General features: G+C 40.5%; 1 protein-coding gene across 1 annotated transcript in view; it reads left to right on the top strand.

The window, feature by feature from the left end:
- The first annotated feature begins 354 nt into the window (after nt 1-354).
- bsk (mitogen-activated protein kinase dJNK) overlaps nt 355-13,265 on the top strand; it is a 98,341-nt gene continuing 85,430 nt past the window's right edge. The window contains exons 1-2 of the mRNA XM_075700196.1: nt 355-538; nt 11,246-11,441. Of these exons, the coding sequence (XP_075556311.1) occupies nt 11,326-11,441 (116 nt within the window). The 5' untranslated portion in view covers nt 355-538; nt 11,246-11,325. The remainder of the gene's footprint in view (nt 539-11,245; nt 11,442-13,265) is intronic.

Genomic DNA, 13,265 nt, shown 5'->3' on the forward strand with positions numbered 1-13,265 from the left:
GTCACCATTTTCATTAAACTTTATTGGCAGAGCTTTAGCTACACGGCTGACGCAAAGGACAAAATGTTATTGCATGTTAATACGCTGCGGCGTAGAGACAAGGTGGTATGTGACAGCTGTGACCCAAAGAAAACATTTTTTGTCAAGAGCAGTATCCGACGGCATTCGTGTGAGCTCTGAAAAATAGTTCAAATAATGTGAGCTGAGATCTGGAGCTGTATCTTTAGCCTCCGCGCCCAACAGCTACCTAAAAATTCCAACACTATATCGATAGGACCCGAAACCGAAACTAGCAATGGCATTGGTTGCTATTTTTGTTGAGTGCCGCTCCTCCGCATAACCGTGTGACGTCAAGCAAAAGTGCTTATGGCGCCATTGTGTTGTGTGGTTTCTGCGAAAAATTTGACAGAAACCTCTTTTGCGGGGCCAAGTGCAATAAGTATAAATTAGATTTTCCAGTAGGTATTCAAGCGGCGTCCTTCGTACCTGACTGTACGGGCTGAAGTCTTTAGCCCGCATTCACGAGGATCACAACGAGGTATGCCGTCCGTACGGAACTGGATGCCGGATCCAAAACACGGCACCGTCCCATTCAATGCGCCCGTGCAGTGTTTTAGGCCTAGTGTGACGATGTTTCTAGGCTCGTTTGTGGAGAAATGTTTTAAGATTTTGTCATCTGTAGTTCAGGTTAGATATGTTAAACTGGCCTGGGTATTTACGCCGTTTGTTGAAACCGGTTTAAGCTAATTAAGCTAGCGTTGATGTCTTCATTTCGCCTGATGTGCTCGTGTCGGCTAGGCGCTGCAGCTGCATGGTGTCACCGCGGGTCATGGTATCGTAGCCGGTGCGGTACTTGGCCTTTATATTAAGCCTAATATTCTACTTCTTGCCTTCTATTTAGCTATGCTTGTTAAATTCGCCAGTGTTTACAGAATCCTATGAGTTCTGCTTCCGTTCTTGACTTTGGTCAAGTGGTCGAGGCACCATAAACTAACCTATTCGTGCCCATAGTTCTGGTACCATGATTTCAACATGCATTCTTACTGAAGATATGGTAATTTTAAAGCTATTTCTGGAAATCTGCTTACTTGTTTGCTTACAATTCATGGGGCCAGTCAACCGATCGTCTCACCTCGGATCGCGTGAAGCTGCCAACCAATGTCATTGACTTGTTTTATGAGGCACACGCTTGTGTTTCCTGCGTACGGTTTTATGGTTCCGTTCAGATATATATTTTTTTCTGATAGAAGTGTTTATCTCACCGTACTGGGTTGCTGCCTATACGACGGTGCAGCTGTACCATCTCTCCGTAGAGTTAGAATGTATTGCTTCGTAGCAGCAGTGCCTTAATTTTTTTGTACTACACTCAGAAGAATTCATGACGCATGCGCGTGTTATGAACATGTGACCATGGCTGATTTGAGTATGTGCCGATATTAAGTAGCAGAATACAGTTAATGTAAATGCGGACCGCTATGCCCAACATTTGTTCTAAACATATACAATCTGTAAACGCAAGGAGAACTCTTATATGTGGACAATTTTTGTGTTTTACTGTTTGATTTCAACTAAACAATCGTTTTTATTTAGACAAATTGAGCCTCTACATGCTTCTGCCAGCAGTGAAGTGTCAAATAGGAGTGGAATAACCTTATTGCCCAGTGTATCTGCAATTGCAGAGAAAACAGAAAAAAAGAAAGCGCTTTCTGCATTCTCTGTACCAAAAGCTTCATGCCTAAGAGCTTTATGCATCGATGTGTGTGTTTGTCTTCTTGCTGAAGCACCTTATTTCTTGATCTCAGTTTCTGAATTAAATGTTTTGTGTACACATTTCTAGTCAATTTTATTGCATTCATTATTAGCTTTGATGGCTATGCTGCAGGTTTTAAACTGAGCAGTAGGGTAAGTGAATTATTTTATAGCAGTGTACATTCAAACATGTTCTGCAAGATAGCCTCTCAAATCTTGCTGTTTCTTTAATTTTTTTAATTCCCTTTTTGTCTGATGGCCAATGCAAAAAAGTATCTGGCTGTTAAAAGCACCATTGTATTTCCAACTGCTGTTATGAGTCGAGAAGTGGCATGGGATAGCATTTCTAAATGGGACTTAGTGTACTTGTTAATCATTTAAAAACCTATAAAACACACTGCTTAATTTCACACATTCCTGTATCGAGGTCATACTGTGTATTTATACAGCTACCCATCTTCCCATACCCCAGCATAGACCACAGAGCCATCCCCTCTTAAATGAAATTTATTCATTCATTCATTGTGGCCTCATGGTAGCCTTTGTTCATTGAACATTTTCTTATTGACATTGAGGTATCAGGCGATGCATTGCCAGACATTACTGTAAGGCATTTAACACTAGAACCAGCAGTGCATTTCTTTTAGGTGCTCTAGCTGTGAGGCTGTAATTTAGTCATGTCTACAGATGCAGCCTGTATAGCAAAGCATATTCTATTATTGTCCAATAAGTGCACTGCTCTAGGACTCCTGGGCTGTGCCATTTGTCTAGTTAAACTTGCTTCTATAATGTCACTCTACTTCTATGTGCTAAGATACGAAAACCCTTGTGTGTCATGCCTCTGATAAAAAAAAAAATGGTTTAAACTGACCTGGTTTTCACAGCCCAAGGGTTTACTTTGGGACAGACAGCTTGATTTACCCCCCCGAAATGGCTTTGGTGTTGCACTGATAAGCACAAAGTTGCGGTATCAAATTCCGACCGTGGCAGCTGCATTTCGATGGGCAAAATGCAAGAACACACCTACATTTAAGTGCACATTAAAGAACCCCAGGTGGTCAAAATTAATTCGGAGTCTCCCACTATGGCATGCCTCATAATCAGATCATAGTTTTGGCACGTAAAACCACCTAATTTAATTTTAATGTTTTACAGCTTGATTTGCTGATATTAATTTGAGTACAAATTCTCCTGCAATGCCAAACAAGTATCTTTCAGAACATTTCATGTCTGTAATGCATTGCTATCAAAGGTAGCTCAACAAATGTTTAATGTCGCACTTTTTGTGTGTGTGTGTGTGTGCTCATCCTGTCTCTTTCTGAAGATAATGAAAACATTGGGAGATAGTCCAACATTGAAAATAGTCCAACATATAGCACCATGTGTGTGTAGATATAAGAGAAATATTGTATCTTATAATGGGGCGTGGTTGTTTTTTATTGGTACCCTTTCTTCAGCATGCATTGCATCGTTAATGGCTTGTTGTTCAAGTAGTTCCAAGAAATTCTAGTTTGTAGATCTTTGTTCTAGTGAGAAGAAAGTGCGTTTTGTGGCCAATATTCAGCACATTCACTAAACCACTAAATTGACTTATTGTAGTAGTGTTCACAATCAATATGGCAAATGTATTAACTCTATCATTTTCAGGCACCTGTTAATTCTGTCCATTTAAAATTTAGTTTCCCCACATTTCTTGCTTCTTCAGAATCATGAAAAGTGTACACCTCCAGAAAAAATTAAGAATTTTCAATTCTATGAGTTTTGTCAAGTGTACATAATGATGACTCCTTGTGAGAACTATCAGCAGGAATGTCAGATATGAGAACTGTGACTATTCCTTGTCTATCATATATGTATAGCACCTATCCATCTATTTGAAAAATCTGCCTGATGTAAAACATTTTTGCAAAACAATGAAAGTTAACCCACTACATGAGGATATACTGACACCGACAACAAGCACTGAGGCATACCTTCCAACTCGTTTTAGGAAAACACTTTGCACATATCATTCAAATTTGAATGACATGTCCAGTTAAAAATGTTTGAATATATATGTGAAACATTTGAAATATTATTTTGATGAGTGTGTTTGCTTTTGATGCACCATTTTGGCATGCACAATTGTGCACAGAGTACCTGATGAGGATATGTGTAGCTTTAAGAGCTTATTTGTTTCCTTCCAGTTTTGCTTTCGATGCCTCACCAAACATTCACATTTTGTAAGTGTTGGGAGTGATGGGAAACTTTGTACATTGTGAAATGTTCAAACTGCTAAAGTCCATTTGCAGTGTGCATCTGATGGCAAGTCCTGTATGATAAGAGGGAGACTTAGCTTGGTGCTTCTTGTTTTAGCATTCGAAGGACAGTCACTTTCACTGCGCATGTAGAAAAGTGGTAAAAATTTACCAGAAGGATCATACCACCCTAAGTGTCCCTGATGTGCCGCTCGACTACCTTGAACTATCCTTAGAAATTTTTGTTTTTAGTGCTCTGTGGAATCGTCTCCCAAAATATTTTTATACAAAAACATTTTTCATGTCACATTAGGCCCTTTCAAATTTTACTGGTGTGCATAAATCATGATGTAGCAAAAAAATTATACGGGAGCTTTCCAGGGCCCTTAAGACTGCTTGAAAACTGCTGTAGGAGCCAAATATATGCATAAAAACATAAAAATTTGCAATTTTTGTCTATACTATGCTTAGATGCTCTGGTTATTTGTTTTGCATATATTCTGAAAATTCTGCAGCATGACCATTGTGTAGTGTGTCATCAGCCAGTGACAACATGCTTGTCCAGAAAGGTATTGCCACAGTTGCTTTCATCACACATGGGACTCAGCTGACCATAGCCTCCAGTATATGTACAATGCCTGCTGGTTGACTCAAAAACTGTGGCTCCCTTTGAGGGTGCAAAGGGTGCCACTTTCCGAAATGTTAGTCAGTTTATCGGGTGCAGTTACAAACATTTAAACTTAAAATTGAGCCATGAATTCGTTTCTGCATTGACACAAGAATGTTAGCAGTTTTTAGTGTGGATGACCAAGAATTCATTGAAAAGAATGTGCCTTGACAGAAATGTTTAATACAAATAAATGACTGGCAAAGCTTAAATCGGGCTTAACTGTGTAGGATCGTAAACCTGAGCACAGGAGTTCATCCTGTGGGCACAGTGCGTAAAGTTGTGTGAAAAGCAGCAACATGAAATTTGGCACTTTCTGCATCTTGCTTTGCCACATACAGTTAGCATGCACACTGGTGCATTTGTTTATTGTTCGTTACCATTTTAGAGGTAAAGTTGGGAAAAACCTTGTGAGCCACTGGAGGAATAAAGGGCCATGCCCCAAAATGGTTCTATTTTCCAGTGCATCATATTCTGTGAAAAACAGCAACATGAAATTTAGCATTTTGATAAGGATCCGGAGCACTTTGATATCTTCTTGCTGATATCTTCTTCCTGGTGTCTTTCAATGCTACGAAAAGCTTTAAGGCCAAGTGATGGTCGAGAGAGGGTTTAGTCTGAACAAGTGCCTTTCATTTGAAAAGATGGAGTTGCCATACATTTCTCAGTAAATCATCTTTGATACTCTAAAGAGCTATGGTGTGCCGCTGCTGACTGGCCCAATAATGAGACTTAAGTCTCTGGTGCAGCAGGGGTGGCCACGTACTGAATACTTGGAGAATTGAAAAAAAGGAAGGAAATACTTGCTGATAGTGCAAAAGGAAAGCACTTGAGTTGAAGTGTGTAGAGATGTTCAAACTAAAAAAATTGTAGCAGCTGCATGTATTCTCTATGAAAACACTGGGGCAGAAACTGACACCTTTCTCTTAAAAAGGCATAGAGCTTTCGACGAGCAACCAAAGGAAATAAGTTGAGGTATTAGCTATGGAAAAAGACATTTCAGCTAAAGAGATGTTCAGTTCAAACGGGAGAAGGAAAAAAAATTCACCTTCCTTGGATTGTCCAGCCTATTGCAAAAAGTAAAGGCCAGTTGGCAGTGGGTGACTGGCCTTTACTTTTTTCGCCGAAGGGCGCACATATATGTCCAGGAAGAAAATACAAATATGCCTAACTATTTATTTTGGTCCACTTTCAGCCTTAATTTGTTTTTTTTAAAACTGAGATATGTATGTTACAATTTGCCCCTGTGTCGTGTTCAGCATTGTTTTTTTACTACCGCTTTACCATATAGCATCATAGCCATTGTGTTGCAACTAGTCGGGACTTCATGTGTGGTTATATTTTTACCAGCATGCTTTAATATGCGACTCATTTGAACGAGCATGTTATGTGCGAACATGAAAAAGTACATCGCCCTTTAGTAGTGCTACCATTTCAATGACTTACTAAGACTGTGATTGCCACTGGAAAGCTGGGCTCCAAGTTAATTTTGAAAAAGTGGGATTCTTCATATGCCAGAACCTCAGTGCTCTCTGTGTGTCCTTGGAGAAGTGTTGGAGCCTAAGCCCAACTGGGATTTCTTAAAGGGACACTAAAGCAAAGCATCAGTTTAGACTAATGGAGCATTGTTTGAAAACCCTGCAGGCAGTCATTTAAAAAAATAGTTTGATTATTAGATGAGAAAATGAAGGTCCAAGAATCAGTATTTGAATTTCGCGCCGAAACCCCAGCGCCGGTGGGTCAGCGTGACGTCAGGGATTCCAAAGTATGTTTTCGCATTTAGGCCGCGTTGGCTGAATAAAGGTTCCCGAAACTTGCCATGTTTAATATTTGGTTCCTTTAGAACACAATTTAGTCAATCTGTACCGCTATATATAATTAGTAGGCCCTAGAAGATGCCATCAAAATCCAAGACGTCGCAGCCCCCAGGTGCGGGAACTCAAGTAGGCGTCACCACCCGAATTTCGTTCTTGCGCTTTTTCTGGTTTACCAAACGCCTTATCGTTGTAAGAGCGGTGTTTTTGGTGTTGTAGAACGGTAATTTACTGATGCAGAAGAAATCATTTTTCACTTTAGTGTCCCTTTAAAGTGGTAGAGGTCTACCGCTGCGTGAAAGATAAAATGTGTTTGGTTGAGGGGTGTAAAAATCGCTGTCCCTGCTATCAGTGTTTAGTTCCACTTAAGGTTGACGCTCAAGTACAGTGGTGTGTGCACATAAAAGGCTGCGACGATATAGCATTGTTTCAAATGTTCCTTTTCAACATTCAATGCCTGAATTTAAAGACATTAGGACGTTTTTAAATAGGGGCACCCAAACCTAGGGTACCTCGAAAGAATAGTCTTGCCACAGTGCTTGCGCTGCACTTAAACCGCTTAATTGGGTTTGGGTTGAAACTTGGGTGCCCCTAAGCTTTGTGTAAACAAACATTGTGGCATCCATTGAACCATGGCACCAGATCTGACCTGATTTCTTGGTGACCGGTAACATCTCTTATAAACAAACACAAATAATTGCTATGACTTTCACTTGTTTAGCGTAGATGAGGATGATTTAATGTTAAATTGCCACTGTTTTCTAGATTGTTTTGTGATCGAGAGCTCGTAGGCCTAAAGCAGGATGTTTTAGGCGGGCTTATTTTAGGCTATACTTATTTGGATTACCCTACCTTATGATGGCAGGTACTTTGCATTGTTTCTGACAGGAGAAACAAAATTGCCTTGGTGGCAAATGTTACGAAGACAAATCATTAAGCTAAGCACCGCCTTCTTGGCAATTACTACTTCAGCAGTATTCAGAGCATTAACACGACAGACAAGAAATGTGGCACGACAAACACTAGACGGCTAGGATAAATTATAAGTGTTTACTGTGTCACATTGCTTGCTTCTGTTGTGTTAACGCTACGGTTATTGCTTTAAGCACACACTGACAAGTCTGAAAACGGGGCTTTGACCTTTCATCAGAAGTTTTAAACATCACAGATGCCCACATTGTGATAATTCACGATTTTATTTCTCACGCACTGGTTTTGAAATTTCCTTCTGCATCCATAACGATGTTGCAAGCGTTTGATGCTAACACAAGCCCAGTACCCAAATATTAAAGTGCATTCACTCAGCATAACCTAGGAACGCAAAGCAGTTGCTGCTTTGGGCACCCAATGTTTGGGTGCCCCAATTCTAAAACTCTTCTATTGCTTTGTTTTGCTGATGGATGTTGAATGTAATCATTTTTGCAAGGACACCATTTAGATGTTGCAGCAAACTTCATGAAAACCAGTTTGATCATTTTTGCTTTGAAATTTGAACTTTCATTGATATGTGGCGTCCTAGTACGCGCTACATCTCTCTTTACTACAGCTAACATACGAATTGGTGCGTTCATTTCATGTGCACCAGCTTATTAGAGGTGAATTTGGCAAAAGAACTGTGAGCAGGCTGAAAAGAAGACACCCAGTTTCATCCTGTTCTTTTATGCTGCCATCTACAACATTGGACTGGGTATATAGCAGGGGTGGATCCACTGTACCTTCCATTGGGGAGACCTCGTTAACGCATATGTAAGATGAGGGACAGGGAGGGTTGGGGATGCTCATTGGAAGCGCAATACTGTCGGTGCTGAAGTGCCGGCATGTCTTGAGAGGACCCCTCATGGGCCTCTCCTCCACATCATATAGTCGCCCAACAATACTGCCAACAGGTGCTTTTGCTTATGTTGTTGTGCAAGATGGGTGTCAATGTAGTGATCAGAACAGAAAGTTTTTCTGCTATCATAGTATTATTGCTGCTGCTGCACTGCAGTATAACGTTAAACCACGTGTCAGTTCATGCTGCCACTATTGCTGAGGGTTGGAACGGTTTGGATGACCCCAGACACTTGACATTGCTCTGCCTAGCTTCTGCACATGACTCCTCACGCATATCAGCTCGGCTTTCTGCAACCTTCTCAAGATACCTATCCTATAGGGTTGACCTGGCCCTTTCACAAACATATTGCCATGTAACTGTTGTAAATACATACAAATGGCCCCTGTAAAAGTTATTATAGATTGTCCTTATATATATAATGAAAAGACAGAAAAAAAACTACCACCACAAAAAAAATTTTTTTAAGAATACGCAGTTCGTGTTAATTGCGGTAACAACACAGCTCTTGCCTTTGACCATTTGACTATTTGTACTGTTTTATAAAGGCCACCAGTAAAGTGTATAACTTTGAAATGTTAAAAGCAATTGCTACTGATTATTTGGGGTGTGTAATATTCAGTTTTATATTTGACACTGAAAATTTGTTTCAAATTTAAACTTTTTATCTGATATGTGAAATCTGTATATTTCGAATATTTAGCAACCGCCAGTTAAAGGATGCTAGTGTGATTATGAGAAAGGGACATTGGGATTACTGATTACTATTGCAATTACTGAAAGGAAGGGCCATTTGTGGGAGGGCTGCCTGCTTCCATTTCTGGCCAGCTTGGCCTAAAGATGCCTGCATTGCATTTTAAGCTGAGCTGGCCCATTGCTATTGCTTGCTATTTACTCTCCCGAATTTTCCATAAAATTTACAACCTCGGGCATGTTCTAAAATTTTACAAATGCTGCATCAAGTTCTGCAAAAAACGAATTCTGTTGGTGAAAATTTTTTTAAGTGTTGAAACACAGGGGGGGGGGGGAGGGAGGGCTAGATTACAAAAAAAAATTTGTTAGTAAAGAAAGGAAATTGTGAGGGTACCTTAGGTGTCCTCGTGTAGCAGTGCAAGATGCCCTATACCAAGATGACATGACCTCTCATGTAGTTATGATATTGAATCAGAGGTGTACTTGCTTCGAGCTGTATTCAGATAAGTTCCCAAAGCAGGCAGTGTCAAAATTCGCAAAGGTGCTTAAAAATTGACTGTGTTGCATCTAAATAATCATTAATAAAGTGAATATGTATGCTACTCCCCCCTCCCCCCTTTGTTTGGTTTCGGATTTGTAGGACTTTATGAAATATGTTCACAGGCTGGCAGGTATGATGATTGCATGTGAAGCTCATTTGGCAGTTTGTCGTAGCAGGGAAATTTTGGTGTCTCACCACTGTAGAACATCAATCACACTATAGAAATTGACATGGTCATCACGCTGTTATGATCCTCTGTTCTTGCAAGAGAAGTTCCATTGTGCTGCTGGTAACCTTCTGAAATTCTAATTTTCTGGCTTTGTTACATACTGATTAAGCTTGGGCATTTCACCGTTATTTTCATATGCTGTCGCTTCTTACAGCCAAGGGTTGGTCACATGGCATGTGGCCTACTTACGGGGTCAACTAGTATGAATATACCCGTGCCTTTTCCTATAAACATTTATTGAATTTTTTAAAATTTGGTCTTGGCCAAATTCTTAGGTCTCGTGGGGCAAAAACAAAAGGGCATTAAGTGGAGCAGGTCTGTTGAATACTAACCTCTGAAGTTCTTGTCTGTGGTTACCTGGGCACATGATAATGAAAATACCTCTGTAGTAGGTAAGACCTTTCATTTTTCCCGCTAACATCTTCATATAGCACATGCCATCAGAAGTATGTGATACAGGGAGAAACGTGGCATATGAACATGAGTGCCGTATGTTTTTCCACCATTGGTTCTTGTATGTGTTCTAAATTTCTTTTGTGTCATTTGTAAGATAAGCAACACACTTGTAGAATATAAGAAAAAACTAGTCTTAATGACGGCATGCTCTACTAATGCAAGTACTGTCTAAGCATCAACCTGTAGACATTGTGAAGTGGATGAAAAAACTTGCCACAACTGGGGAACGATCCCACATCTTTGCATTACATATTCCTTTCTCTTTGTTGCTCATGTTTTCACAAAAGATTGCTTAGAGAAATTTTTTAAAATGTGATGTAAAAACGAGTGTGAAAAAAATTTTCCAGTACCCACTGCGGTGGCTCAGTACCCACTGCGGTGGCTATGGCATTTTGCTGCAGAGCATAAGGTCATGTGTTGGATTCTCGGCTGTGGCGGCTGCATTTTAATGAAGTGAAATATAAACACTCTCGTCTACTTAGATTTGGGCGCACGTTAAAGAAATGGAGATGGTCAAAATTAATTTGGGGTGCCCTGCACTACAGCATCCCCCAATCCACTGTGCTGTTTTGGCCCTGCAAGTTTAATAAATTTCAAAGCAGACTTTAATGATAGCTTACATGAGCCTCCAAATGTAACCATGATGGCCATGTTTAAGTACTTAAAGATACAAGGATGGGTATTTGTATTCAATAGAAATCTTGTATTGGTGTTATCTTTTACCTATATTCTGGTACAGTTTCAAAGTGTCTTGTGTTGTAGTTATGGAAAGAATTGACTGGAGTTTTTTAAATATATTTTTCTGTTAATTTTTCTTTTGTCTGCTTTTCAAAAAGATGTTAACATTGACTATTCAATGAAGTTCTTAAAGCCCATGTTTCTCGGTGTTTATATTTAATTTGATTAGAAAGGAAACTTGCACGTTCACATACTCCTGTGTATTATTTTTTATGGAAGATATTTCTGTCATATCTGCTTGTTTGTTTAAAATCACCATTGTAGACAAATGGTTTTTCAATTTTTTGCAGGGCAACCTCCCTGGGTTGTAGTCATGGCGCTGGGTTGGTGGCGGTAGGAGACATTGTGCTCTGGCTGCCATCTGTGCGCCATGTCCAAGCACTCGAGCCTGTTTTACACCTTTGAAGTGGTTGACACAAAGTTTACCATCCTGCGGAGGTATCAGAACCTCAAGTCCATTGGCTCTGGGGCCCAGGGCATAGTCTGGTGAGCCTTTGATGAACACATTAAGGAGTTTCAGAGCACTGTATAGTGTACTAAAGCCACTTGAATACCAGTTCATGTTCATGTATTGTGGTAAAGTATGTAGGTAGCATAAGATGATCTTGTGGCCATTGTAGGGCTGTGTTTGACGCACGCAGTGTGTAGTTTATTAAATTGAATTTCGTATGTACTGAATGTTGCTGCTAATACAAACAAGAGACACTTTCAGGAAGTAAGGCCTGAAAGATAGCATGACTTATATGAGAAGGGTGCACCTGTCAGGGTGTCACCAACCGGGAAAACTGGGAATTTTCAGGGATATTGAATAGTCTGGAAATGCTCAGGGAAAACTCAGGGAACTTGTGCTCCTATCAGGGAAAATCAGCAGTAATTTTGTTGAAAGACAACGAAAGTTGTGGTAATACTGGCTCGAGTATTAGAGAGAAATTGTAACAAATCCTCTTTGATGCCATGTCATCCACTGGAGGAGTTGCCATTGTACCGTCAAAGACAGACTTTCATGACACCCGATAATTCGGACGGCTTCGCAACACCACCGCGTACACCATAGAGTCGGTGTATAAGAAATTCTGAAATTCTGGACGCGAGAACCCTTCGCCGTCCGATTTTTCGGACTTTTTGCTGTGACCGCAGGTCCGAAACAGCGTTAATCAAAGCTGCCTCCACCGGCATTTTGATTATCTCGCCGCCTCGAACCGGTGCTCTCATATGCAGATCCGCTGGCAGCCGTAGCCACCATCGCGACAAAGCAAGGCCTAGGGGCTTCAACATTCGCTATTAAGCTTCTTGCTGTTCGGTGCCATGTTGTTTCATTGAAAGAATTCACCACTGTCAGCAGCAGTACCGACTCCGCCTTTGTGGTCCTTGTGATTGGCTTGGAAGCTCGGAAAGCACGACGCGTTGCATAATGGTTATTCCCGAAAGTCATCTTCGCCTCAGTACAGCAATATTACGTGGTGAAGAATATGTGAAAGTATTGTGTTGAAGCATACCGAGTGTGGGAAGGTGCAATTGTCACGGGACATGGTATGTATTCCTTAATTGTACACGTGTGCACCTGCCATCTCCTGTTACAGTACAAGCACAGATATGCCTATAAGTGGCAGGCCTTCAGAGCTTTTTTGGATGTGCCTGTGGTGATTTGAGCCTTTAAGAGCAGTAAAAGACATGCATTCATTTTTTCAAACTGCCCAACTTTTTTTGACGTTTTTGTGGCCCCTAGGGAGTGCGAAAAACGGGATGTTCACTGTACAACTAAGACTATGCTTCAATTGCTCCGTGGGGTGAACGCGCGGCAGAAGGAGGACAAGAACAGAAACGACTTGTGCATTGAGGAATGAACGGGAAAGGAAGCGTGCCGCCGCTTCTTTGAAGGAGCTGGAGCTCAAAAAGCAAAGTGTCGGCTGGTGCCGAGATGCAGGTTTCTCTAATCCAAACGAAAATAAACTCTTTAGAACAGTGAAACGCAACACTGAGGCATCGTATGCGGGCTGAGAGTATGTCAGGACAGTTGAGGTTTACTTACCAACTGTTGAGAGAGAATCTCACTTGTGACAAATTTCAGGCCGCGTACCAATGAACTTGCCATCAATTGATAGAAATAGCTCATATTTGAAGATATTTGCTTCTCTATGCATCCCCTTTTTATTTGTACTTGAAAATGTTAGACTTGATTTGCAATGGGTTTTATTATATTTTTTTGAATATATTTTATTCGCTATGCATTTTACTAACTGCGCCCTTGTGTTTTCTTTTTGAATAATATAAACACTTCTTACTATTCAAACTGGATTAAGTCGTGTTTAA

Source organism: Dermacentor variabilis, chromosome 1, assembly GCF_050947875.1.
Source record: "Dermacentor variabilis isolate Ectoservices chromosome 1, ASM5094787v1, whole genome shotgun sequence".
NCBI classification, from domain to species: Eukaryota; Metazoa; Arthropoda; class Arachnida; order Ixodida; family Ixodidae; genus Dermacentor; species Dermacentor variabilis.